This window comes from the organism of the source record quoted next, unplaced genomic scaffold, assembly GCF_019419815.1.
Source record: "Pyrus x bretschneideri cultivar Hongxiangsu unplaced genomic scaffold, Pyrus_bretschneideri_v1 Contig3, whole genome shotgun sequence".
Taxonomy (NCBI): domain Eukaryota; kingdom Viridiplantae; phylum Streptophyta; class Magnoliopsida; order Rosales; family Rosaceae; genus Pyrus; species Pyrus x bretschneideri.
This window is the reverse complement of record NW_025999612.1, coordinates 10,460,246-10,484,639: the sequence shown is the minus strand read 5'-3', so window position 1 is coordinate 10,484,639 and position 24,394 is coordinate 10,460,246. Positions and strand designations below refer to the sequence as shown.

Genomic DNA, 24,394 nt, shown 5'->3' with positions numbered 1-24,394 from the left:
TGGTACAAATTAAAAATAGGTACAAACTAAAAATAAAAATATATGATAAAAAATTTAGCCATAAACATAAATATACTAATTGTAACATTTTTAACACTAAAGGAATATATATGTAAAAATAAAAATATTTTATTATTCAAATAATTAATGATGTTATTAATACCAAGGACCTTGATCAAAAATTGAAAATGAATAGGATTTTAATTAATGGAGTAACAAAAAGAAGGATGTGAACCTAATTTTCCCATTTCTTATCCCTCATGATGGGAGACTGTTCAAATCGAGATGACCCTTACAATTTTGCACAGAACAAGAGATCCTCGTTTGGAAAAATTCTGAGGCTTGACATAGATAACATACCAAGTAAGTCCTACAACTTATTTTTGGACCTGCAGTTGCTTGAACCGAAAAGATACTAGACAGAAAATAAGATATACGCCTTATTGTCTGTTTAATGTCACCGAATTATGTTTTCTTAAGTACATATGTCTTGCTTCTTTGATTTCTCAAAAGTTCATGAAGAGGTTGACAGAGTCACAAAGGGAGGAAACTATGGGTGGAGAGTTTACGAGGGTTTCATTCCTTTTCAACCAATAAAGTCTTCGGGAGGAACTACTTCTGCTAGCTCCATAAAGGACCTGCTTCATCAGCCTCCATCACCGGCAGCTACTTCTGTCGATGACTGATCCGTGCATGCATAAGAAGTTAGTGCGCTTTTAGTGCCCTATCCATGCATGCATGCGTTGAAAAATCTCATTTCTACTCAATTTTCTTTATTTTTTATCTCATTTATGATATAGGTAAATTGTTCTACGGTGTTAGAATCATCGTTTAGAACTTAGAGTCTAGGTTTTTTAGTCTCGAATTGATTAATCGCTTTGATTTTAGCTTGTGAGCCCAAAATTTGATTCTTGGAACCCTAAACCGAAGCTCTAAACGATCATTCCAAACCCACCCTTCCTCTACATAATCTTGCGTGATAATAAACGAGATCAAAATCGTAGAAATATGATTTTTCAACGCACTCTATCTTTTAGAAAAGATAAGACGTCATGCACAAAAAATCTCTCTGTAGATACGATGAACAAAAGCACGATGTCTTGCATAGAGAATCCATGCTAATATAATCATATGCTTTTTGTGAGTAACATTGCTGGTATCTGTACATGGATTTGTATGCAGATGCTGCATGGGCAGGAACCGAAACCCCAGAATACAGTGGGAACTTCTCAACGGCCAAGATATCATTCAGATGTGCCCATGATTCTCCAGGTCAATGCAACAGCATCGGAGCAGCAGGAAATTCCAGTTATACCCCTGCCTTGGGGTGTATATTTTCATTTGCAGAAGACAAGAAGAAGGATGTTTATGTCTTAACAAGCTGTGGTGTTTATAGAGTTGGAAGACCAAACCGCTACAATTTTATATGTGGCAAGGAGCATGCAATCAACTCTGTGACTCACGGTCAACGCCTTTGCGCAACGGATATGTTGTTCTTTGGTGACCGAAATGTCACATATTAGAGTCGTAAAAACAACTTTTTTTACAAAGAATAAGACTGAGTATGATAGACGTTCTTCCGACCGAAGAGTGAGCCAAATGGTGGAACAGAGTTGGGCTTCTGACTAATACTTGTCCTTCACGAGGTGCATGTGTATATAATGTTCAAACTCTTTGTTATAACTTATGACTAAAAGTTGCATTACCTTGTTATCACTTAAAAAAAAATAATAATAATAATCTCATACTTCGATAGTTCGATGTTAAGTTTTGTCATAGGTTATAATCTTTTATTAAACAAATGTTGTTCATCAGATTTGGATACGAGATCTCTTATAAATCGAGAGTAAATATTTACTAGATCAAATAGTCATCAATTAACTTCACAAATTAATGTGTGCTTATCTCTCTAAATATAGTGTTTTTCTCTCAACTGAATGTCCGATCCCTCAACGTGGAAGCTGATTGGACCAGTAGTGGCAATCGGGGCTAACCAATGCCAATTTTTCTTGGACGGTCGCTCGACACATGCAACCGGCTCTATATCAGAGTTTAACTCTCAATTTTTTCATAACACACTAAATATGCAACCATGTCAACAAAATGAATCAAAGTAGCGAAAGTATCATGAAATCTGGTCAACAAAAGTATTGCCCGTCTCAAGCAATCGGCTCTAGTGCCGGTTGGTGACACGGGGACTTTTTAAATGTATTGGGGAAACAATTTTTGTTTAAGTACATGTGGTAGTCTCCTGGGCCAACTTCTTGGACTTGCCCTTAGGCCATAGAAGCATGCCAAGTCCAATACCACTTTTTCAGTTTTAAACTTTTTAACATTCCAAGTTTCAAATGCATGTTGTCGAGTCGAGATCTTTTCTGAATTTTTATGTTTAGAGCGCAAGAACTCACATATTGGGATCGTTGAAAAAAGAGAACAAGAGATTAAGATCCTTAATTTATGTAAGGTAAGTTAGTGAAATGAATTAATAAGAATCATATGATTTAAAATGACTTGTTTGAATTTTCGAATCAATCGACTCTAAACTTAGAGATCTGAAAAGAATATTCATTTCTTTTGTCGTGCTATTAAGTTGTAATCTGTCCAATGTTCTGCTCTCCACGTTCAACAATTACAGCTGCTTTTTTCACTTATTTAATGTGAACATGCTTTGTCCTTGAGCCATTTTGTTTATTTAGTTTACTCAATTTTTATAATACCAGGAAAGCACTGACAAACATTGATTTTTAAGGACTAGAATTCTCTCTCATCTTCTTTCCATTCCCTTTCATCTCTTATTCTCACATTCTCTTATTTTGTCTTTCTCTTGCTATAAAAAAATTAATATAAGATGTCGACGTGACTTAACCGTGACTGTTTAAATAGGAGAGGAGGGAAGGGGAGGAAAAAAAGAGGAGAGAGAATCCTACTCTAATTTTTAGACATGTGACGATTCTCATGACGGAAAGGGATCCGGTCCACTTAATCCTCTTCATCAAACAATTCGAGTCTTTGAAATTTAATCTAACGGCTAAAAACATGGGCTCACTTTAAAAGTTATAAAAGTTATAATAACTTTAGTCATTTGATCAAATTTCAAGGACCCGAATTATTTATTGAGGAGGATTAGGTGGAAAAGATCTGGAGAGGATCCTGTTCCTCTCATGATGACTTTATTTATTTATTTATTTTAGAAGAGCTTGACATCTAGAAGAGGAGAAAAACTCGAGTGGGTTAAGGCTACCTAGTGAGGCTCGTACTGAGTAATACAATGCGATTTATTTCATTATAAGAGGGGCCGACCACGTAGCCTAATTAAGTTGTCTTATCTAAGTTTTATTCCTAATTATGATGTTAAACTTTCACGCTTAATATCGTTCATTGATATCACCGATATTGTTTCAACCTAACCACTCATTGTTAGGTGTTAAGTTTTATCAACAAAAGAGAGATACATTTATATCCTTGTTTCATACATTCGGTTATAATCTCTTTGCATCTCGTGAATGAAGTCGAGTTGAATAATACTCAAATATACTCATTTTTTCGTAATAAATGCTCGACTATCTAACTGGTGAGGCTCGCCTGCCAAAATTCTCTCCTAAAAGAGACTTCTATGCATCGATTTCTTACCCTCGGTTCTTATCTCTCCATGTGACCACATAGATAAGAACATTAATTGTTAACTATATGATAGCACCATCCATTAATCTCACATCATATTTTGGTTTTTTCCTTCCACAATCGATGTCATCAATGCTGTTGGATCCCAGCATAGCATTAGGGTTTTTTTATTGCTAAAATCCAAGTGGGATCCCAAATCATATTGAATATTGTGAGTCGGATCCTCGCTGAATCCTCTTTATGAGGATCTCAAAAATTCGTAAATCGTGTCTGTTTATCGTACATCGTACGGTCAGAAATCATTTTAAATATTTTTATTTAAAAATAAAAATAAACAATACTTGATAAAGACTTATTACATGATGTACGATGAACAGACATAATTCACGGATCTCCAAATCCTCACCAAAGGGATCGGGAGAGGATCTGTTGGGAATATTGTGATGCTTTTCCGGCTTGTCTTTTGGTGTTGGGTGGTTTTTTCAAACTTTGAACGCACCCACCCTACGCGCAAGGGCGTTTGGGTGTTCAATTTTGGCACAAGACACACTGAAAACCACCCAAGATCTATCCAAAGTTAGTTTTTTTAATCTATGCAAACAACATAAACAAGTGGGCGTCCAATTTATATATCTTCCCAACAACCCTAATGAATTTAGATAAACAATACAACCCAAAAGTCCAACCCCCAATATCTAAAAACTTGCAAGTTGCTCATAAAGCTTCAGCCTTTGAATCAAGAGTTGAAAAATGAAAATCAGTCAAAGGGGTTGTGAAAAGAGAGGGACAGATATCGAAAACAAATCCATTTCTGCAGCTGAGAGAGAGAGAGAGAGATTGAAAATGATATCCCTTCTGGAAGCTGAATATTAAAATTTTGGTCTTTAGAGAGAGAGAGAGAGAGAGTGGAGAGAGGAGAGAGAGAGAGAGAGGAACATGTGAATGTGCTATAATGGAGAAGCATACCAGCAGAAGAGAGTGGTTGGATTGGCAGAAGTTGATAATTCTGTGAGCTTCAAATTTGCATTTCTCTCAAGTCAATGAAAGCAACAGTGTTGCTATTTGGACCTGTTAATTAGATTAAAGGGGGAGGGACAGGAAAACAATCTCTTCCTCTCTCTCTCTCTCTCTCTCTCTCTCTCTCTCTTCTGGTGTGGGGATGGGTAGAGTTCTTGCTATTGGACTTCTGCTATGCAGCTTGCATCTGCTGTTGTTCAGTCCTTCAACTTCACATCCTTTATGCATTGATTCAAGTGAGTTTTTTTTCTCTATTTCCTTTTTATTAATTTTGTATTACAAAGTTTGCTGCTTTACGTTCGAATCCTCTTCCCGGCAGTTTAGATTAGTTTAAAATAAAATATCGCTCGTATTATTATGACTTGTGTTTGAGTATCTTAAATTCCTTATGAAATTGAATCCAAATGGTTTAATTGATTGTAGGGGCACCTTCTACTCTGAGTGCCCCACTCAAGTTTTGTCCTTACAACGAAACTGCCTGCTGCAACTCCACTGAAGATTCACAAATTCAGAAGCAATTCCAAACCATGAACATCTCCAATTCTGGCTGTGCTTCCCTTTTGAAATCAGTACTTTGTGCAGTAAGTCCTTCTCTTTCCCTTTTTGTAAACTATATAATGTTTCCGCAAGCGGTTTGTAGCTCAAGTGATTAGGAGCGTTTACCTAGTACTTGTATCTAAAATTACAATGTTTTCAACTTTAAAATTTTGTACATTAGTGAGAGCATGATGCATATCAACTCCTGATTTCCTTTCGGCTATGGATTTCAGAGGTGTGATCCGTTTTCGGGTGAGCTATTTACCGTCGACTCTGTGATCCGCCGTGTTCCGGTTCTCTGCAACTCAACTGTTTCATCAAATTCATCCCAGTCTAAAGAAGCAGTAACCAATTTTTGCTCCACCGTATGGGACACATGCCAAAATGTGTCGATTTTGAACTCCCCCTTTAACCCTTCATTACAAGGTGGACCGCCTGCCAAGACCAATGCCACTGAGCTAACCAAACTCTGGCAATCAAAATCTGCTTTCTGCAGCGCATTTGGCGGAGCCTCTAGCGACGAATCAGTATGTTTCAATGGTGAGCCGGTCACACTGAATGATTCCGGCATTCCCATCCCCCCATATGGTTTGTGCCTTGAGAAAATTGGAAATGGATCTTACCTCAACATGGTTGCTCATCCGGATGGCTCCAACCGCGCGTTTTTCTCGACCCAGGAAGGCAAAATTTGGCTGGCAACAATTCCTGAAGATGGATCAGGAGGAGTTATGGGGCTTGATGAGTCGAGTCCCTTTGTTGATCTAACCGATGAGGTTCATTTCGATACTACATTTGGAATGATGGGGATGGCGTTCCATCCCAATTTCGCGCAAAATGGTCGATTTTTTGCTTCGTTCAACTGTGACAAGGTTAAGTGGCCTGGATGCACTGGACGATGTTCATGTAATTCAGATGTTGATTGTGATCCTTCGAAGCTAGGTTCCGATAATGGTGCTCAGCCGTGCCAGTACCAAAGTGTTATAGCAGAATATTCTGCCAATGGTACTGCATCCCAGCCTTCCTTGGTACACCACTACATACTCTCTTATATCAATTTTCGGTTACTTTAACTCGCTCATTGCTTTAAGCTTTCATACTTCCTGTTGTGCCTTTTTTTCACGAAAACTGACCGCAATGCTCCTCCCAATGAATCGTACTGCCAGGCAACGAGCGCTACACCAATGGAAGTAAGGAGGATATTTACCATGGGCCTTCCCTTCACAAGTAATCATGCAGGACAGATACTCTTTGGACCGGAAGATGGGTGCTTATACTTCATGATGGGAGATGGTGGCGGTGTAGGCGATCCATACAATTTCTCTCAAAACAAGAAATCTTTGCTCGGAAAGATTATGAGGCTCGACGTTGATAATGTACCAAGTGAGTACCAGCGTTTCTGTTACCAAAACCCATCTGCTTCCTATTGCACATTTGATAACCTTGCAATGTATTTCCAGGTGCAGCGGAAATGGATAAACTTGGTCTGTGGGGAAACTACTCCATCCCCAAAGACAATCCATTCACCGAAGATCCAGCATTGAGGCCGGAAATTTGGGCTCTAGGACTAAGAAATCCGTGGCGCTGCAGTTTTGATGCAGAAAATCCTTCCTACTTTATGTGCGCAGATGTCGGGCAGGTATAGAATAAATCTTTCATCTCTAAGTTTTTACAAGCAATTTCTGTCTGCCAGAAGATCCCAAGTTTTCAAAATTTTCTGTTTCCGACATGAACTAAAGAGAACTACAAAAAAATTTCTTCCCCTTAAAAATTACATCCTCTGACACTGATTTGTTCACCTAACAGGATCTATATGAAGAGGTGGATGTGATCACCAAGGGTGGAAACTATGGCTGGCGTTTTTACGAAGGCCCATACACTTACACTCCTCCAAAGTCACTTGCTGGAAACACATCCACAAAACCTACAGACGTAATTTTTCCCATCATGGGGTACAACCATTCTGAAGTGAACAAGATAGAAGGTTCGGCATCTATAACCGGGGGCTATATCTATCGGTCTGAGACTGATCCGTGCACGTATGGAAGGTAACTGATCGTCGTCATTCTTTCAGCTCGTCTCGGAAACTGGCCTAGCTAAGAGAACTGAAGCATTTTCTTGACTGCACATTTTTGCACTAGTACTATCGAAGTATTGATCTTGACGAGGCTTTTATTTGCAGGTATGTGTATGGAGATTTGTACGCTGGTGCAATATGGGCAGGCTCCGAAGATCCAGAAAACAGCGGAAACTATAGCTCGAGCAAAATCCCTTTCAGCTGCGCAAGTGACTCTCCGATAGCTTGCAGCTCCGTCCCGGACAGTAGTCTTCCGGCTCTAGGCTACATTTTCTCATTCGGGGAGGACAACCGCAAGGACATGTTCGTTCTAGCCAGCAGCGGCGTTTACAGAGTTGCTCGGCCTAGTCGGTGTCGTTACACATGCTCAAAGGAGAATGCGACTGCTGGTGCAACCCCAGGTCCTACTGGTTTGCCTAAATCCCATGCTTGGTGGTTAAGTCACCCATCGAAGAATGCAGTGCTCATGTTTTCTTCTCTAGTGTTGCTTCTCCTCAGTTTTGTCTAGCATTTTGTAGGCTTTTGTATCAGTGTGTTCGCCACTTTTGTTTGTAATTATATGTTTTGAGTGTTAAAAGGGGAGATTTTATTTCTTGAGAATTTTTTGTGTACCGCAAACATTTGCGACCTGGTGTAGAATTTAATTATACGTTCGACAATTACAGCTGCTTTTTTCACTTATTTAATGTGAACAAGCTTTGTCCTTGAGCCATTTTGTTTATTTAGTTTACTCAATTTTTACAATCCCAGAAGGCACTGACAAACATTGATTTTTCGACATGTCACGATTCTCATGACGACCCTTACTATTTCATTTTATTTTGAAGAGCTTCACATCTAGAAGAGTAGAAAAACTCGAGTGGGTTAAGGCTATCCAGTAAGGGTCGTACTGAGTAATATAATGAGAGTTATTTCATTATGAGAGGAGCCCAACCATGTAACTGATCAAATTGTCTTATTTAAGTTTTATTCCTAACTACGATGTTAAATTTTCAGGTTTAATATGGTTCATCGATATCACTGATATTATTTCAACCTAACCACCTCTTATTAGGTGTTGAGTTTTATCAACAGGGAAGAGATACATCTATATCCTTGTTTCATACACTTGGTTATAATCTCTTTGCGTCACTTGAATAGGATCAGATCAGATAATACTCAAATACTCTTTCTTTTGTAATAAACGCTCGACTATCTAACTGGTTAGGCTCGCCTGCAAAAATTCTCTCTTAAAGAGACTTCTATGCATCGATTTCATGCCCTCGGTTCTTAACTCTCCATGTGACCACATAGATAAGAACATTAATTGTTAACTATATGATAGCACCATCCATTAATCCCACATCTTGTTTTGGTTTTTTCCTTCCACAATCGAGTCATGAATGCCGTTGGATCCCAGCATTAGGGGTTTTTTATTGCTAAAATCCAAGTGGGATCCCAAATCGTATTGAATATAGTGAGTTCGGATCCTCGTCCGATCCTCTTTGTAAAGATTTCAAGATCTATAAATCGTGTTTGTTCATCGTACATCATGCGGTCAGAAATTCTTTTAAATATTTTTATTTAAAAATAGATATAAAGGTACTTGATAAAAACTGATCACACGATGTACGATAAACATACACAATTTACGGATCTTCAAAATTCTCACCAAAAGGATCTCGAGGGGATCGGAATATTGTGATGATTTTCCAGCTTGTCCTTTGGTGTTGGGTGGTTTTTCAAACTTTGAACACACCCACCCTACCCGCAAGGGCATTTGGGTATTCAAATTTGGCACCACTGAAAACCACCCAAGATTGATCCAAAGTTAGTTGTTTTTAATCTATGCAAACAACAAAACAAGTGGGCGTCTAATTTATCTATCTTCCCAACAACCCTCATGAGTTTAGATAAAAAATTTAACCCAAAAGTCCAACCCCCAATTTCTAAAATCTTGCAAGTTGTTCATAAAGCTTCAGCCTTTGAATCAATGAGTTGAAAAATGAAAAATTTGTCCAAGGGGTTGTGAAAAGAGGGGGACAGATATTGAAAACAAATCCATTTCTGCAGCTGAGCTCAAGAGAGAGAGAGAGAGAGAGAGAGAGAGATAGAGATTTAAAATGCTATCCCTTCTGGAAGCTGAATATTAAAGTTTTGGTCTTCAGAGAGAGAGAGAGAGAGAGAGAGATAGAGATTTAAAATGCTATCCCTTCTGGAAGCTGAATATTAAAGTTTTGGTCTTCAGAGAGAGAGAGAGAGAGAGAGAGATAGAGATTTAAAATGCTATCCCTTCTGGAAGCTGAATATTAAAGTTTTGGTCTTCAGAGAGAGAGAGAGAGAGTGGAGAGAGAGAGAGAGAGAGAGAGAGGAACATGTGAATGTGCTATAATGGAGAAGCATACCGGTAGAAGAGAGTGGTTGGATTGGCAGAAGTTGATAATTCTGTGAACTTCAAATTTGCATTTCTCTCAAGTCAGTGAAAGCAACAGTGTTGCTATTTGGACTTGTTAATTAGATTAAAGCGGGAGGGACAGGAAAGCAATCTCTTCCTCTCTCTCTCTCTCTCTCTCCCCCCTATCTCTCTCTCTCTCTCTCTCTCTCTCTCTTCTGGTGTGGAGATGGGTAGAGTTCTTGCTATTGGACTTCTGCTATGCAGCTTGCTGCTGCTGTTCAATCCTTCAACTTCACATCCTTTATGCATTGATTCAAGTGAGTTTTTCCCTCTATTTCCTTTTTATCAATTTTGCATTACAAAGTTTGCTGCTTTACGTTGGAATCCTCTTCCCGGTAGTTTAGGTTAGTTTGAAGTAGAATATCACTCGTATTATGCTTTGTGTTTGAGTATCTTAAATTCCTTATGAAATTGAATCCAAATGGTTTAATTGATTGCAGGGGCACCTTCTACTCTGAGTGTTCCGCTCAAGTTTTGTCCTTACAACGAAACTGCCTGCTGCAACTCCACTGAAGATTCACAAATTCAGAAGCAATTCCAAACCATGAACATCTCCAATTCTGGCTGTGCTTCCCTTTTGAAATCAGTACTTTGTGCAGTAAGTCCTTCTCTTTCCCTTTTTGTAAACTATATAATGTTTCTACAAGCGGTTTGTAGCTCAAGTGATTAGCAGCGTTTACCCCAGTACTTGTATATAAACTTATAAAGTTACAATTTTTTCAATTTTAAAATTTTGTACGTCTAAAGAGAGCATGATGCATATCATCTCCTGGTTTCCTTTCTGCTATGGATTTCAGAGGTGTGATCCATTTTCGGGTGAGCTATTTACCATCGACTCTGTGATCCGCCCTGTTCCGGTCCTCTGCAACTCAACTTTTTCATCAAATTCATCCCAGTCTAAAGAAGCAGTAACCAATTTTTGCTCCACCGTATGGGACGCATGCCAAAATGTGTCGATTTTGAACTCCCCCTTTAACCCTTCATTACAAGGTGGACCGCCTGCCAAGACCAATGCCACTGAGCTAACCAAACTCTGGCAATCAAAATCCGCTTTCTGCAGCGCATTTGGCGGAGCCTCTAGTGACGAATCAGTATGTTTCAATGGCAAACCAGTCACACTGAATGATTCCGGCATTCCCATCCCCCCACATGGTTTGTGCCTTGAGAAAATTGGAAATGGATCTTACCTCAACATGGTTGCTCATCCGGATGGCTCCAACCGCGCATTTTTCTCGACCCAGGAAGGCAAAATTTGGCTGGCAACAATTCCTGAAGATGGATCAGGAGGAGTAATGGGGCTTGATGAGTCAAGTCCCTTTGTTGATTTAACCGATGAGGTTCATTTTGATACTGAGTTTGGAATGATGGGGATGGCGTTCCATCCCAATTTTGCGCAAAATGGTCGGTTTTTTGCTTCGTTCAACTGTGACAAGGTTAAGTGGCCTGGATGCACTGGACGATGTTCATGTAATTCAGATGTTGATTGTGATCCTTCGAAGCTAGGTTCCGATAATGGTGCTCAGCCGTGCCAGTACCAAAGTGTTGTAGCAGAATATACTGCTAATGGTACCGCATCCCAGCCTTCCTTGGTACACCACTACATACTCTCTTTTGTCAATTTTCGGTTACTTTAACTCGCTCATTGCTTTAAGTTTTCATACTTCCTGTTGTGCCTTTTTTTCATGAAAACTGACTGCAATGCTGCTCCCAATGAATCCTACTGCCAGGCAACGAGCGCTAAACCAATGGAAGTAAGGAGGATATTTACCATGGGCCTTCCTTTCACTGGTCATCATGCAGGACAGATACTCTTTGGACCGGAAGATGGATACTTATACTTCATGATGGGAGATGGTGGCGGTGTAGGTGATCCATACAATTTCTCTCAAAACAAGAAATCTTTGCTCGGAAAGATTATGAGGCTCGACGTTGATAATGTACCAAGTGAGTACCAGCATTTCTGCTGCCAAAACCAATCTGCTTCCTTTTGCACATTTGACAACCTTGCAATGTATCTCCAGGTGCAGCAGAAATGGAAAAACTTGGTCTGTGGGGAAACTACTCCATCCCCAAAGACAATCCATTCACCGAAGATCCAGCATTGAGGCCGGAAATTTGGGCTCTAGGACTAAGAAATCCGTGGCGCTGCAGTTTTGATGCAGAAAATCCTTCCTACTTTTTGTGCGCAGATGTCGGGCAGGTATAGAATAAATCTTTCATCTCTAAGTTTTTACAAGCAATTTCTGTCTGCCAGAAGATCCCAAGTCTTCGAAATTTTCTGTTTCCGACATGAACTAAAGAGAAATACAAAAAAAAATTCTTCCCCTTAAAAATTCATTCCTCTGACACTGATTTGTTCACCTAACAGGATCTATATGAAGAGGTGGATGTGATCACCAAGGGTGGAAACTATGGCTGGCGTTTTTACGAAGGCCCATACACTTACACTCCTCCAAAGTCGCTTGCTGGAAACACATCCACAAAACCTACAGACGTAATTTTTCCCGTCATGGGGTACAACCATTCTGAAGTGAACAAGATAGAAGGTTCGGCATCTATAACCGGGGGCTATATCTATCGGTCTGAGACTGATCCGTGCACGTATGGAAGGTAACTGATCATCATCATTCTTTCAGCTCGTCGTAGAAGTAAATCAAAAGTATAAAACACCTTCAAAAATAATTAAAATTTATCTCGGAAACTGGCCTAGCTAAGAGAACTGAGGCATTTTCTTGACTGCACATTTTTGCACTAGTACTATTGAAGTATTGAGCTTTTACGAGGCTTTTATTTTCAGGTATGTGTATGGAGATTTGTACGCTGGTGCAATATGGGCAGGCTCCGAAGATCCAGAAAACAGCGGAAACTATAGCTCGAGCAAAATCCCTTTCAGCTGCGCAAGTGACTCTCCGATAGCTTGCAGCTCTGTCCCGGACAGTAGTCTTCCGGCTCTAGGCTACATTTTCTCATTCGGGGAGGACAACCGCAAGGACATGTTCGTTCTAGCCAGCAGCGGCGTTTACAGAGTTGCTCGGCCTAGTCGGTGTCGTTACACATGCTCGAAGGAGAATGCGACTGCTGGTGCAACCCCAGGTCCTACTGGTTTGCCTAAATCCCATGCTTGGTGGTTAAGTCACCCATCGAAGAATGCAGTGCTCATGTTTTCTTCTCTAGTGTTGCTTCTCCTCAGTTTTGTCTAGCATTTTGTAGGCTTTTGTATCAATGTGTTTGCAACTTTTCTTTGTAATTATATGTTTTGAGTGTTAAAAGGGGAGATTTTATTTCTTGTGAATTTTGTGTGTACAGGAAACATTTGCGACGTGGGGTAGCGTTTTATGTGTTATACAATGGGTTGATGACGAGGTTCATAAGCATTATTTCTAGCCTAAAATAAAATAAACAAATATATGTATTAAAATTTTGGTTAAATAGTAATACTACGTAGCAGTGTTCCAAATGCACCGAAAAATTGCTCATATTTATAGTGTTTCTTGCATAAAGGAAATAAAAACAAACAAAAGAAAATTGGCTTTGGAATTCAAGGGAATGGTTTGTGTTAATATGTGATGAAAGTGATTGAAGTATATTAATTATGATTAATAATGAAGTTAAAGAAACAATTGTGCACAAAAATTAGAGGAAAAGAGGCTTAGCTTTTTTAAAATAATAACAAAATCATTTATATTTTTGGACTTTAAAAAATAGAACCGTAATATTTTTTAATTTAACTAAATCAGATAGTTAGTATATAGAATACACATTAATGAACACTTAATTATTATCCTAATAATAATTTAATGTGTAATTTTAATCTTCATAATAATTAATTTATAATATATATTCACTTAAACTGTTCATCTCTGGCTTGACGTTCCTCTATCTATTTCTTATACTAAAAAAAGTAGAAAAGGACAATTGAAAATAAAAGAAAATAAAAAACACAAATAAATAAAATAATGTAAAAACAGGAAAGGGTGAAGGTCCGCAGTTCGATGGATTATCACATCACTTTATTCTTTTACCTTAAATAGGGGTTTTTATTTTTTATTTTTATGCCAATTACACAAATTCTACTAGAAAATACGTTACGCAATAATTAAAATATATTTTTGATGAAATGGTCTTTTTATTCTAAAGTAACTCAAATAATATAAAAAAAAAAATCGAACGAGTGTCTAAAGAGACGGATATCTTTCATGCCGCTAACTCTGAATTCACATTCATCTTATTTTTTTAAATTGAGTTCAATTTGTGTAATGTTATTCATTTTATATAATCTCCTTCTCCTTTTCTTTTTCGGATTAAGCACAAATATTTAAATTAATTAATTAATTAATTAATCAAAACGATCATTACTCTATATTATAATAAATTCAAAATTAATATTCACAAATTTTTAATTTAAGATAAAAAATTTAATGAAGCTACTTCCAATTAACTCAAAAATAATAAACCCAGAGAGATATGTGAATGGTGGTTTGGAGCTTTTGGTCCCTGCTCCTCCATGCCCTTCTTCTTCTCTCTCCTCTCTCCTCTGTGTTTCTCACTCTAAAATTCCAAAAACGAAATTAACCCACAAACCCTAACCCCCAATGTTGCCGATCCTCTGCATGTAATCTCATCCTAAACCCTCTCTCTCTGCTCGATCTCCCCAAAAACCATGTCTCTGGAATCTTCACTTCCTCCGATCCCAGCCGTCCGATCCTCGCCGGAGCCCCAGCAGCAAGAACAACCCCTCAGAACGACAACAAGGCATCGGCTCCGGCCCCGGCCCCCACGCCTCCCTTGTCCAGGAGCAACCGCCCCTCCCGCGCCTGCACCATACGCGCCGCCGCTCGGATACAGCAGCAGTTCCAGCAGCAGCAGAACCACCCAGCCGAGAAACGGCGAGCCGTCAGCAAAAAGGAACAGCAGCAGCAGCAGAGAGACGACGAGCGATCGTCTCCGCAATGCAGCAGCGCCAGCAAGATTGTGACGCCGCTGGTGGAACCTCCCCCGCCCTCGCTATTGCCTCGCTGGACCCTCCGCTCTATGTGGGAATTGGCTTCCGTACTCAATTTTTTGCACGTAAGCTCTCGAAAGCTTCGATTTTTTCCTTTTTAGGGTTTTGTGGTTGGTTTCATGGTGTTTTAGGGCTTATGTGCTTTCCATTCTGTTCTGTATTTCTCAGGTTTATCGGCCGCTGCTGAACATTTCGGCTGAGTTCTCGGCGGAGGAGTTGGAGACGGCTTTGATCACACCCAACGATACTTTGAGTGACATTCACATTCCATTGTTGAAGGTTGGTCGAAAACACTTGCAACTTTGTGCATTGTTAGTTTTCATTAGTTCATATTTGGTATAAAGCTTGTAACTTTTTATGTTTTATTGCTTAAAAGTTCGGAAGCATTCCTCCGTGTAAATCCGTTAGCAGTCTATTAGAGTTGTTATAGCTTGATTCATAGTGGAAAACTTCGCCTGTGCATAGGATTTAGGTTCCTTTTAAAAGGCAGATAGGGTTTCTAAATGACAGATAGGAATGAAAACAGCTTCTTTCTTGGAGGTGATATGTTTTTCTTTCTAACTGTTATTGGATGTTCCCGGAGGGATGGTTTTCTAAATGTTAACGACCACAATCTGTGGTCTGAAGAACCCTGGCCCAAAATGGCCTCAATACTTGAGCTCTTGTGTTTGCAAACACTTTTAAAGTTCAAGAAATAGATGTAAAAGAAGAGTTTGGTGGTTTCTATTAGGCACTTGCAGCACATTTATGGTGCGATTGGGTTGGTTTGCAGCAGTGCAAGAGACCTGTGTCATATCATATAATTTGGAATAATATATGTTTTTGTCTTTTCGGTGGCTTTTGAGACATGACCTTTGAGTGGAATCTCGTCTAAATTTCTGCAGAAGACATGTCCTATGCGAGGACTAGTATTGTAGCCAAGCCTCTTCCAAAGACCAGTGTGGTTTGACAAGTCAATTAAATCTTTCAAAGCCATTACCCCAATAGAATGGAGTTGATTGTGTGACTCCTTTTACTTCTCCTATCTTACACCGTCTTTGCTATTAATTCTTTGTTAATCATGCCTTCTTTAATTCTCTCATCTGTTTTGCTCTGTATACTTGAATTTAATTGCTAACTCACACCAGTGCATAGCCCCTGCTATTTCTGTCATGGTAGAGGACCAGAATCATGGTTACAAGTTTATTGATTATATATTTCTTATTGTCCACCTACTGTTCCCAATTTAATTGAACTTTTTAGAACATGTCAATACTCCTGGAAAAGGAAGGATCCCTTGTGATATTTCTAAAGATTTAATTTTTTTCTTTTGTCATTTTCATGTATAAAATCCTTGTAAGTCTGGAACTTTAAGTTTTTCCATTTTACTGTATAAATGTGGATGTTTTAAGTCATATTCTAGTGAATGGATTATAAAATGTCCCCTTGTAATTTTAATCTTATATTACCCATGGAATGCTCATGCTTCTGGGAATTTAGTGTTATGTTGATAGTTTGTCAATGCAACTGCTACTGGATTGCCCCTGAATTTTAATTGGTTTATTCAACAGGCAATTCCTCCTATTACGCGAATGGCACTCACACGTGATACTTGGGTCACTGTTTTATGCAGAAAGCTGAGAGACTGGTGGCATTGGGTAATTGTACTCGTATAATTAGTTTTTGGCAATATTTTGGCTAGAGCCAACTTGTTTTGTAGTTCTGCGGAATCATATTAACTAATTTGGATGTCTATTGTAGGTTGCAGAGGGGGATCTACCCATTATTGCTTCACATGGGTGAGCAATCATGTGTATTTGTTTACTCTAGCGTATGAATTTTTTTCATTTATAACATGTCACATCATGCTAATTTGATAGGGCGGAGATTGAGGCATATAAAACACTTGATCCTGGGGTCCGTGTGGTCATCTTGAAAGCACTTTGTGATATTCGTGTTGAGGTATTGTTATCGTTAATTGATTTAAACAGCATTGCTTTTCTGTAAAACTTAATGTAGAATCCATTGAATATTATTAGTAACCTTTTTGGTCCATTGCCTAAGCAATATGATAGTATGTACGCCCAAACTCTAAATATTAACCATTCTTTAAAATTGAAATGGAAAATCTATTGGAGTCCCAATTCTCTCTCTCTCTCTCTCTAAACTCTAAATATTAACCATTTTAAAAATTGAAATGGAAATCTATTGGAGACCCAATGCTCTCTCTCTCTCTCTCTCTCTCTCTCCTCCCTCCCTCCCTCCCTCCCTTTTTTCTTTTCAGAATTGGGTCTTAGAATGTATGACATGGAGATCATGTTTTTGAACTAGAAAATTAATTTGGTATTACCTACTTCCCGGATCATGTGTCTATGCTTTTGTTAGTTTACCAGAAGGATTAAATCTGAGTGATGTATTGTAGCAAGAAGATATTCGGAACTATATTGACAACTCACTGAAGCATGGAGTTCAACTTTCAGCATTTCGCAAAGAACGTATTGGAGGTGATTCACAAGGAATCTCTTACTGGTAATATAATGAAGTTTCTTATCATATCCGTTTTAGCTTTCCTTTGTTTGGTTCATATGACATGTCCATCAAATATGCTTTCCATTGTGGAGGGTTTATGAGTAAAATGTAAATTGAACTGTTGTGTTGAGTGTTTATATACTGGGTGTTTGTGGATGCTGCAGGTATGAAGATGATCCAATAATTGGTTATCGATTATATCGGGAGATAAGGAAGGTTGATATGAAGAAAGTGAAAGGAAAAGGTTCCAATGTCCTTCCCAGTGCATCATATCAGTGGGAAACAGTTGCAACTAATTTCGATGAATTCCTAGATGTTTCTGTAAGATACTAAATTTCTTTGCCCATCTCTTTGTGTTACTGTGCTCTGTATTAGTATTGCCTTGCAAAACTTTTAGGGTTGGCGTCTGAGTTAGTTTTCATATTCAAATGTTTTTTGGATCCGAGCCTCTGAAACCAATTCTGTTGAGGAAACGGATGCATATGCAGAGACATTGAAACAAATAATGATTAAGAAATAGCTAGATTTATTGGATCCTATCTCCTGTGTATGGGAGATAACTTATTCAAGAAAAGTGCATTATAATTACTCTGGATGAATTTTTTGCTGCTCCAAATTTAAAAGCATTTGCTGTTGCAGGAGAAACTTTTCTCGAGTAAGAATAGAACGGAGGCTTCGCTAGGAAAGAAGTTGAAAGGAGACATGCTTGCAGAGATTGAGAAGGTTCACAAGGTATGCAATAGTGATAGTTGACCAACCTTTTAACCTTGTTGGGTTTATATGTCTTGTATGTGGTTGAAGAATAATTTTCATATATCTGCTGAGAGAATTACCATTTTTTTTTTAGGGTTTGTTTCTGTAGAAAGAATTTTATCTCATGTACTTTTATTTGCAGAGGAAAGAGAGGTTGCTGAAGAAGCAACACAGACAAGCTCTCCTCCTTGATAATTTTTTGACGGTGGATGGGCTTGGTCCAGGGCGCTCTCTTCGTGACAGAAAACCTGTAACCTACACGTTTGGTAAGGAGACAAACTTCTACACTTTGTTTTCGTTCTCCAGATAACGGTTGCTCTGGTTAAAAGCCCTAGTGATTCTTGTACTAGCCACAATAGAGGATTTAACCATTGAGATCTTGGGGGTCGTTCTGTTGCATATTGAATAACTTGATGCAGGTTATTGTTTAAAATAATAATATTAATACAATAACTAGATGCAGGTTATTGTTTCAAATTATAACAATAGAAGTGTGGCTGTTGGTGAGGCTTCGTCTTGTGGTGGTTGGGTTTTTTGGATTAAGATCAACTGATCAGATTAATGCGTTATCAAATGTGGTCTAGTAATACGAAATCCTAATGGATTGCTTGAGCAATATCCCTTGGTTACTCTTGAGAAATGTCCCTTGAATTTTATATATTGAGTTTTTTTTTTTTTTTTTTTTTTTTTGAGGAAATATCTGAGTTTTACATAAATGCTCTGGAGTTAATTGTAACTTTGGGAAGTAGAGGATGGCCTTGTCAGGGCAGGATGTTTATACTTACTGTTATTATTCCCATCTGTCAATGGATATATGGAATCTGATTGTTGTGTCAAATAATTTTGCAGATGATTATGACCGGTCCATCAATGAGGCAATCAAAGTAACCAAGTATGGATTTCATACTTCTCTCTCTCTCTCTCTCTCACACACACACACACACATGTTTTTTAATACCAATATATAGTCCTTTTGACTTATTTTTATTGTTCTTCTGTGTCAGAAAGAAACAGCCATCTCCGGACCCTTCACAGAAACGAGAGGTTGTTGGGAGGCCTGAAGCTTCTAGTAATGGTAAATGGAGTGCTGCTACAAATTCCTATGAACATGTGGGATTTAGTGCTGCATCGCCTAAATCACCTGATTATGATGACGACGATTATGACGAAGAAGATAACAAATCTGAACAATTGGATCGAAGGTGAGCAATTTTCTTCTTTTTCTTCTTCTTTAAATGTTTGTCTTCAGTATTCTTTAAATCCTTGAACTGCTTTTGTAGACTGATTTTTATTTGTTACATGTAGCAATCGGCGAAGACAGAGGCCCCAACGGTATTCTGCGAAAGAATTTGTTGAAGCAGTTTCAGATAATGACGCAGACTTTGACAGTGATGATGATATAGTTGGTGAGGCTATATATGATGAGGAATACTTAAAGAAACGTAAAGAGAGAAGAAAGTTTTCTAGTAGTTCCGAGGGAGATGAGGAGTATCATTTTGAGGAAGAAAATGCTGAAGAAGAGGAAGAAGAGGAAATGGAAGATTCCGCTAGTGCCAGCGAGGATAGTGAAGAACCCCGAAAATTGAAGAAGTTGCCAGGCCGTACTAGGAGGGAAGCTAAATTGAGATCGGTTGATGAGCTCCAGTCAGGTCTGAGACGCAGTAAGAGGGCCACCAGAAATCGTATTGATTATCGACAATATGAGTTCTCAGAGTCAGAACCAGAGCCTATGAAACCTGAGAAATCAAATGCATCAGATGAACATTATGATGCCAGTGAGAACGGGGATTATTCAATGGAAAGTCAAGAATCAGATGGTAATATTGAGGACCAAGAAATGAAAGTTGATCAGGCTGTTGAAAATTATCCTGAGACAACAGTTGAGAAAGAGCAAAACCAGCCACCTGAAAAACCAAATAGCCCAGGGAAAGAGGAAGTCGAAGGTGTACAAAAAAGACGTTTCCTCGACCTCAACGAGCTAGCCCCTGGTTCAGGTTTTGATGACGGTCCAAACACATTAATGAAAGATGATGCGGATGATTTGTGATGCGAGGCTTCCTCCTCTGCTGGATAGCAAAGGTGTGTTTCGCAAGGAAGCCCGAGTGTACGATTGTAAAATTCATAAATTTTGTGCGCTATGCCCATGGAGAAAGTTGCGGCCAGAGTTCTCCTAGGCGTATTTAAGCAGCAACAACCTTGGTTCGAGATTTGCAACAGGGTAGCGACGTGATGCAGAGAGGTATGTAGATTAGGTAGTCATTTTTTTAGTATGTGAACGTCCAAGGAAACCTATGGAGCTAGGACCGGTGAATGGAAGTTGTTTGGGAGTTGCTTAGTTCATCCGATCAATGTACAATAACCCTCAGGTAATACTGTAACTGAAAGATTTGGCCTTAGATGTTAAAAGTCGAAAGCCCTTGTAGTTTTAGTATTATTATTCTCTCTCGTGCTCATGTATCCCTTGATATAATGATTCGCCGTATGAGTTCGAGAGCATATTAGGGTTGGCTGTGTTGTAATGGAACCATCCTCCCTCCCTTAGAAGGTAACTGCTCTTATCTTGTATTCAGATTGGCTTATTTCTTATTTGTCATTTCATTTACCGGAAATTTTAGATTTCTTAGCTTTTTCTCGGCACAGTTTCAATTCGACGAAAGCATGGTGACATTTTCGGAGTCCTTTTAGGGAGCCCGGGAGTGCATTATGTACGCCAGGGCTCCCGCACTCGAGTTTATGAATGGAGCTATATTTGATAGTACATTTGGAGCATAGATTTTGTTCTATGGTGTGGTTTAGTTTAGGGATACAAATAGTGAGTTTAGAGAAATTATCGCCGTGATAAGGTTGGATTAATGTTTAGACGTAACAAATGAGGATGGTTTCTTTCTTTTTTGATAAGGTGAAATTCTAAAAATTGTGATAATTTTTTACCGTTGGATGAAATTTAGAAGGTTCAAATCTTTTGATCTGATGGTCTTGGTGGAAAAGACCTGGAGATAATCTCTTTCCAAAATCCATAAGCCAAAAGCAAAAGCCAGCTCATTCTTTGAATCCTCTGTTCCTAATTTCCAATGATGGTAAAGAAAATATCCATCATGTCACACATTAAATAATGAGGCTTACTATTTTCAAGTAAAAAGCTGTCCGATGCCCTATCACCCATCACAAAAGCAGCCTAAAATATAAAAGAACCATCCACAAACAACAAAAATGATATTTTGAAGGCAAAAGTATAGTGTCATGACACTTGCGTATCGAACCGTATTTTTTACACTAAAAACACTTTCTTGGTGATGGGTTACGAGTGCTTTCATCCATGTGATGGATTGGACTAAACTTTTGTGTCACAACTCAGCAAGTCAGTGAGATTGGAAAACGACTTAGATTGTTGCATTATTAATACAAAATGTCATAATAATAATGTGTTCGGACTGTATAAGTCGTTTTATAAAAATAAGATCTTAGTTTAGTGTGGAGTGGATGAGTATTGCGAGAGAAAGTGGTGTAGTTGCGTGGCCACTGCGTAAAGTTGCTTAAGTATCTTTCGAAATGGATGAGTTTTGAGTTCACTTTCTTTTGGAGTATGAAAGTGAAACAAGAAAATCCAAAGAGTAACAATCATCGAGCACCATGGGAACAACTCCACATAACTCACGTGGTCTTTTGTCCTTTCACCTAAAGCCACTCATTAGGCCTTTGGTACTAAAACCAAGCTCACAAATCCAACGTTCAAAGCTAAGTTTTCAATAGTTCGGATTACTGGATAGTTCGGTTTTATATCCATTAGATTAGTAATTAAGTAAAATTTCAATTTTCTCAGTTCAATTCTGACCATTTACTTTTCGTACTATTGAGTAGTCCGACCTATTGAAGAAAATTTGGAATGGTAGTATTCCAAACTAAATATACATTATCATGAATCTGATTTTTCTATTTAGTTATGAGTGATTGATTTAAAATACCGCCTCATTACTGTCTCATTTTACGAAAGTCCTTCAACATTAATGAAAAATACAAGTTGCGTCCAAATCGTAGCTAGAATGATTTTCGTTACCCACATTGCTTCCAGAAAATTTGGTATGAACTCTAAAAAGCTTATGGTGAAGGAAAATGCAACAAAAATAGGTCTCGTGATGGTTCTCGTACAACTTCACATACATTTTTATATAAAAAAAAAATTAATACAACTTTACATACATAACCGATTAAGAATCGGAGTTTGCTCGTATTTTTCCAAACGTTGACTGTGAATTTGAATCGCACACTTGAACGATAACCAAACTAGTGATAGACCCATTGACAAGTTTAGTGTATTGCTACATACATGTACTTGTAATTATAAATTCATACTAATGGGAGTCAAAACGTGTTCCAGCACTCATATAAATTTTATATTATTGTTAACCAAAAGAACTTTAAGCTTAGTTGACATATTAAACTCAAAAACCACCAAATAATCACCCAACATTGGATCCTCTCCGAGGCAAAGCCTCGGGATCCTTCTGACCCACTAACACGGATCATTGGATTTTGATTCAACGGCTACAATTATTATAATTTTAGAAGGATCCCCTATTTATAGTCATTGGATCAAAATCCAACTATCTGTGTTATTGGGTCAAGAGGATCCCGATAATTTGCCTCAGAGAATATCCAATTCCTAATCACCCACTTGCCCAAGTTGACCTAATTTCGTCGGCAACCAAAACGCTTTTGCTTTCAACCTCTTTGTTTCCTACTCCCTCCTCCGCCGCCACCTCCGCCTTGTTTGTATCAACCTCTTTGATCTGTTCATCTTTTTTCTTTGCACCTTCCTCCATCGCTTCCTCAAGAGCTTGGATAAAATTCAAAAGACATTTCTCCGGATTATCATTTGGTGATTTTGGCATGAGATTCTCAGCAACGTCGGCCGGGGTCATTTTCGTCACTCCCATCAGCTTTTCTATCTCCTCAAACATCTCATGCCTCTCAATCCTCAAGTAATTCTTGGCCAAAACCCTAAACCCATCAAAAGTACAGTAAGAAAGCTCAATGTGTTTGTCCATTCTACCCCTCCGAATCAATGCAGGATCAAGCTTCTCAACATAATTAGTAGTAAAAACAACCACCCTCTCACCTCCGCATGCAGACCATAACCCATCGATGAAGTTCAACAGCCCCGAAAGCGTCACCTTGCTGCCGCCGTACCCTTCCTCTTTCGCCTCTTTAACGCGCTCCTTCCCGGCTCCGCTACCCTTTACCTCCTCCTCCGAAAAACCCTTCTCCGCCGCCCCCCTCTTCTTCCTCTGCCCTGTCAAATCAAGCGAACAGTCGATGTCCTCAATCACAATAATACTCTTACTCGTGGTCTCAATCAATAGCTTCCTCAGCTCCGTATTGTCCTTCACCGCCGTGAGCTCCAAGTCATAAATATCGTACCCCAACAGATTCGCCATCGCGGCGATCATCGTGGACTTCCCGGTCCCCGGAGGACCGTACAGCAAGTAACCCCTCTTCCAAGCTTTCCCAATTCTTGCATAAAAGTCCTTGCTTTTGCTGAAAGTCACCAGATCTTCGATGATCTCCTTCTTCTTCTCCGGATCCAACGCCATTGTCTCGAACGTTGCCGGGTGTTCGAACACAATGTGGCTCCACATCGTCTGCTTGTAGCTCGGCCATTTGTACCCCGGACTATTTGTGTACAGCTTCCTCTGCCGATTTCTAACCCGGATCTCCTTCCCTTCATTAACGACATGGTTTAAATAGTCCGCCGTGATCATGTCCCGGTACTTTTTGTGAAAAGTCAGCTTGTAAAATCGCTTCTCCTGCTCGGGATAATAGGCCATGGACATAGATCTCCCGGCGGGGGACACGGATTTGGACAGAACCCACCAGACTTTTGCTCCACGGAAGTCGTCCGTCACTCTTTCGTACTCGTCCATGCTGAGGACGAGGTTGCTGCTGTCCTTCACCATCTCCGCCTTGAGCCGCTTGGCGCTCTTGGAGGTGTTGGAGCTCAGGTAGGCCTCCACGGCCGAGTAGGCCTCGCTCCGCTTGAGGCGGTCGCCGGTGAACTCGTGGATGGAGATTTTGATGTAGGGGTAGAAGTAGCCCGTGACTCTGTGGGAGTATCGCTCCAGAAAACGGCGCAGCTCGTACGGACAGTACTGGCGGATGATTGCCCAGATGAACATGAAGCTAGCTAGGGTTGAACCCATTGTTGCCAACATCTGCTGGCTCATCATTGTTGGTGGCAACATTTCTGGGCTTGCTCTCGAGTTTGAGATATAATAATACGTATATATTGGTGTATATATAGGTCTTGGGAGTGGGATGGGACTGTCTAGGGTTTCACTGGCCGAAGGCTGCACCTTTTCTTCATTTGTTTTTGTGTTTGATGATTAGAACGGGGACTGTGAATACAAGGGGTAGGTAGATAATGCGATGAGGATGCTGCAGGATTAGGACA

At 39.3% G+C, this 24,394-nt stretch overlaps 4 protein-coding genes across 4 annotated transcripts; 3 read left to right on the top strand and 1 right to left on the bottom strand.

The window, feature by feature from the left end:
• Nucleotides 1-4,199: 4,199 nt before the first annotated feature.
• Nucleotides 4,200-12,975, top strand: LOC103958826 (HIPL1 protein-like). The gene is made up of 8 exons (XM_048589495.1): nucleotides 4,200-4,742; nucleotides 9,810-9,940; nucleotides 10,124-10,281; nucleotides 10,481-11,272; nucleotides 11,411-11,627; nucleotides 11,705-11,883; nucleotides 12,052-12,293; nucleotides 12,481-12,975. The coding sequence occupies exons 2-8, from the start codon at nucleotides 9,850-9,852 to the stop codon at nucleotides 12,881-12,883; spliced, it is 2,082 nt and encodes a 693-aa protein (XP_048445452.1). The 5' UTR covers nucleotides 4,200-4,742; nucleotides 9,810-9,849; the 3' UTR covers nucleotides 12,884-12,975.
• LOC103958778 (HIPL1 protein) lies at nucleotides 4,741-7,957 on the top strand. Its single transcript, XM_048589494.1, has 7 exons — nucleotides 4,741-4,874; nucleotides 5,062-5,219; nucleotides 5,409-6,200; nucleotides 6,339-6,555; nucleotides 6,633-6,811; nucleotides 6,979-7,220; nucleotides 7,355-7,957. Exons 1-7 carry the CDS (start codon nucleotides 4,781-4,783, stop codon nucleotides 7,755-7,757), a joined length of 2,085 nt encoding a protein of 694 aa, XP_048445451.1. The 5' UTR covers nucleotides 4,741-4,780; the 3' UTR covers nucleotides 7,758-7,957.
• A 1,239-nt stretch (nucleotides 12,976-14,214) lies between the features above and the next one.
• Nucleotides 14,215-20,555, top strand: LOC103958780 (DDT domain-containing protein DDR4-like). The gene is given in 13 exon segments (XM_048589049.1): nucleotides 14,215-14,413; nucleotides 14,416-14,750; nucleotides 14,854-14,964; nucleotides 16,236-16,322; nucleotides 16,426-16,463; nucleotides 16,545-16,626; nucleotides 17,087-17,193; nucleotides 17,358-17,514; nucleotides 17,833-17,925; nucleotides 18,089-18,212; nucleotides 18,796-18,838; nucleotides 18,951-19,148; nucleotides 19,252-20,555. Coding segments are annotated over 13 exon segments (2,187 nt in total). The 5' UTR covers nucleotides 14,215-14,343; the 3' UTR covers nucleotides 19,994-20,555.
• A 1,769-nt stretch (nucleotides 20,556-22,324) lies between these two features.
• LOC103958781 (AAA-ATPase ASD, mitochondrial) lies at nucleotides 22,325-24,394 on the bottom strand. Its single transcript, XM_048589050.1, has one exon. It carries the CDS (start codon nucleotides 24,183-24,185, stop codon nucleotides 22,611-22,613), a length of 1,575 nt encoding a protein of 524 aa, XP_048445007.1. The 5' UTR covers nucleotides 24,186-24,394; the 3' UTR covers nucleotides 22,325-22,610.

Excerpts from the sequence above, each read along its gene's own strand:
- LOC103958826 (XM_048589495.1), top strand. The coding sequence starts at position 9,850 with ATGGGTAGAGTTCTTGCTATTGGACTTCTGCTATGCAGCTTGCTGCTG. Across the intron at positions 11,273-11,410 it reads CCGCATCCCAGCCTTCCTTG|GCAACGAGCGCTAAACCAAT; the intron begins GTACACCACTAC and ends TCCTACTGCCAG. Across the intron at positions 12,294-12,480 it reads GATCCGTGCACGTATGGAAG|GTATGTGTATGGAGATTTGT; the intron begins GTAACTGATCAT and ends TTTTATTTTCAG.
- LOC103958778 (XM_048589494.1), top strand. The coding sequence starts at position 4,781 with ATGGGTAGAGTTCTTGCTATTGGACTTCTGCTATGCAGCTTGCATCTG. Across the intron at positions 4,875-5,061 it reads TCCTTTATGCATTGATTCAA|GGGCACCTTCTACTCTGAGT; the intron begins GTGAGTTTTTTT and ends AATTGATTGTAG. Across the intron at positions 6,812-6,978 it reads TGTGCGCAGATGTCGGGCAG|GATCTATATGAAGAGGTGGA; the intron begins GTATAGAATAAA and ends TTCACCTAACAG.
- LOC103958781 (XM_048589050.1), bottom strand. The coding sequence starts at position 24,185 with ATGTTGCCACCAACAATGATGAGCCAGCAGATGTTGGCAACAATGGGT.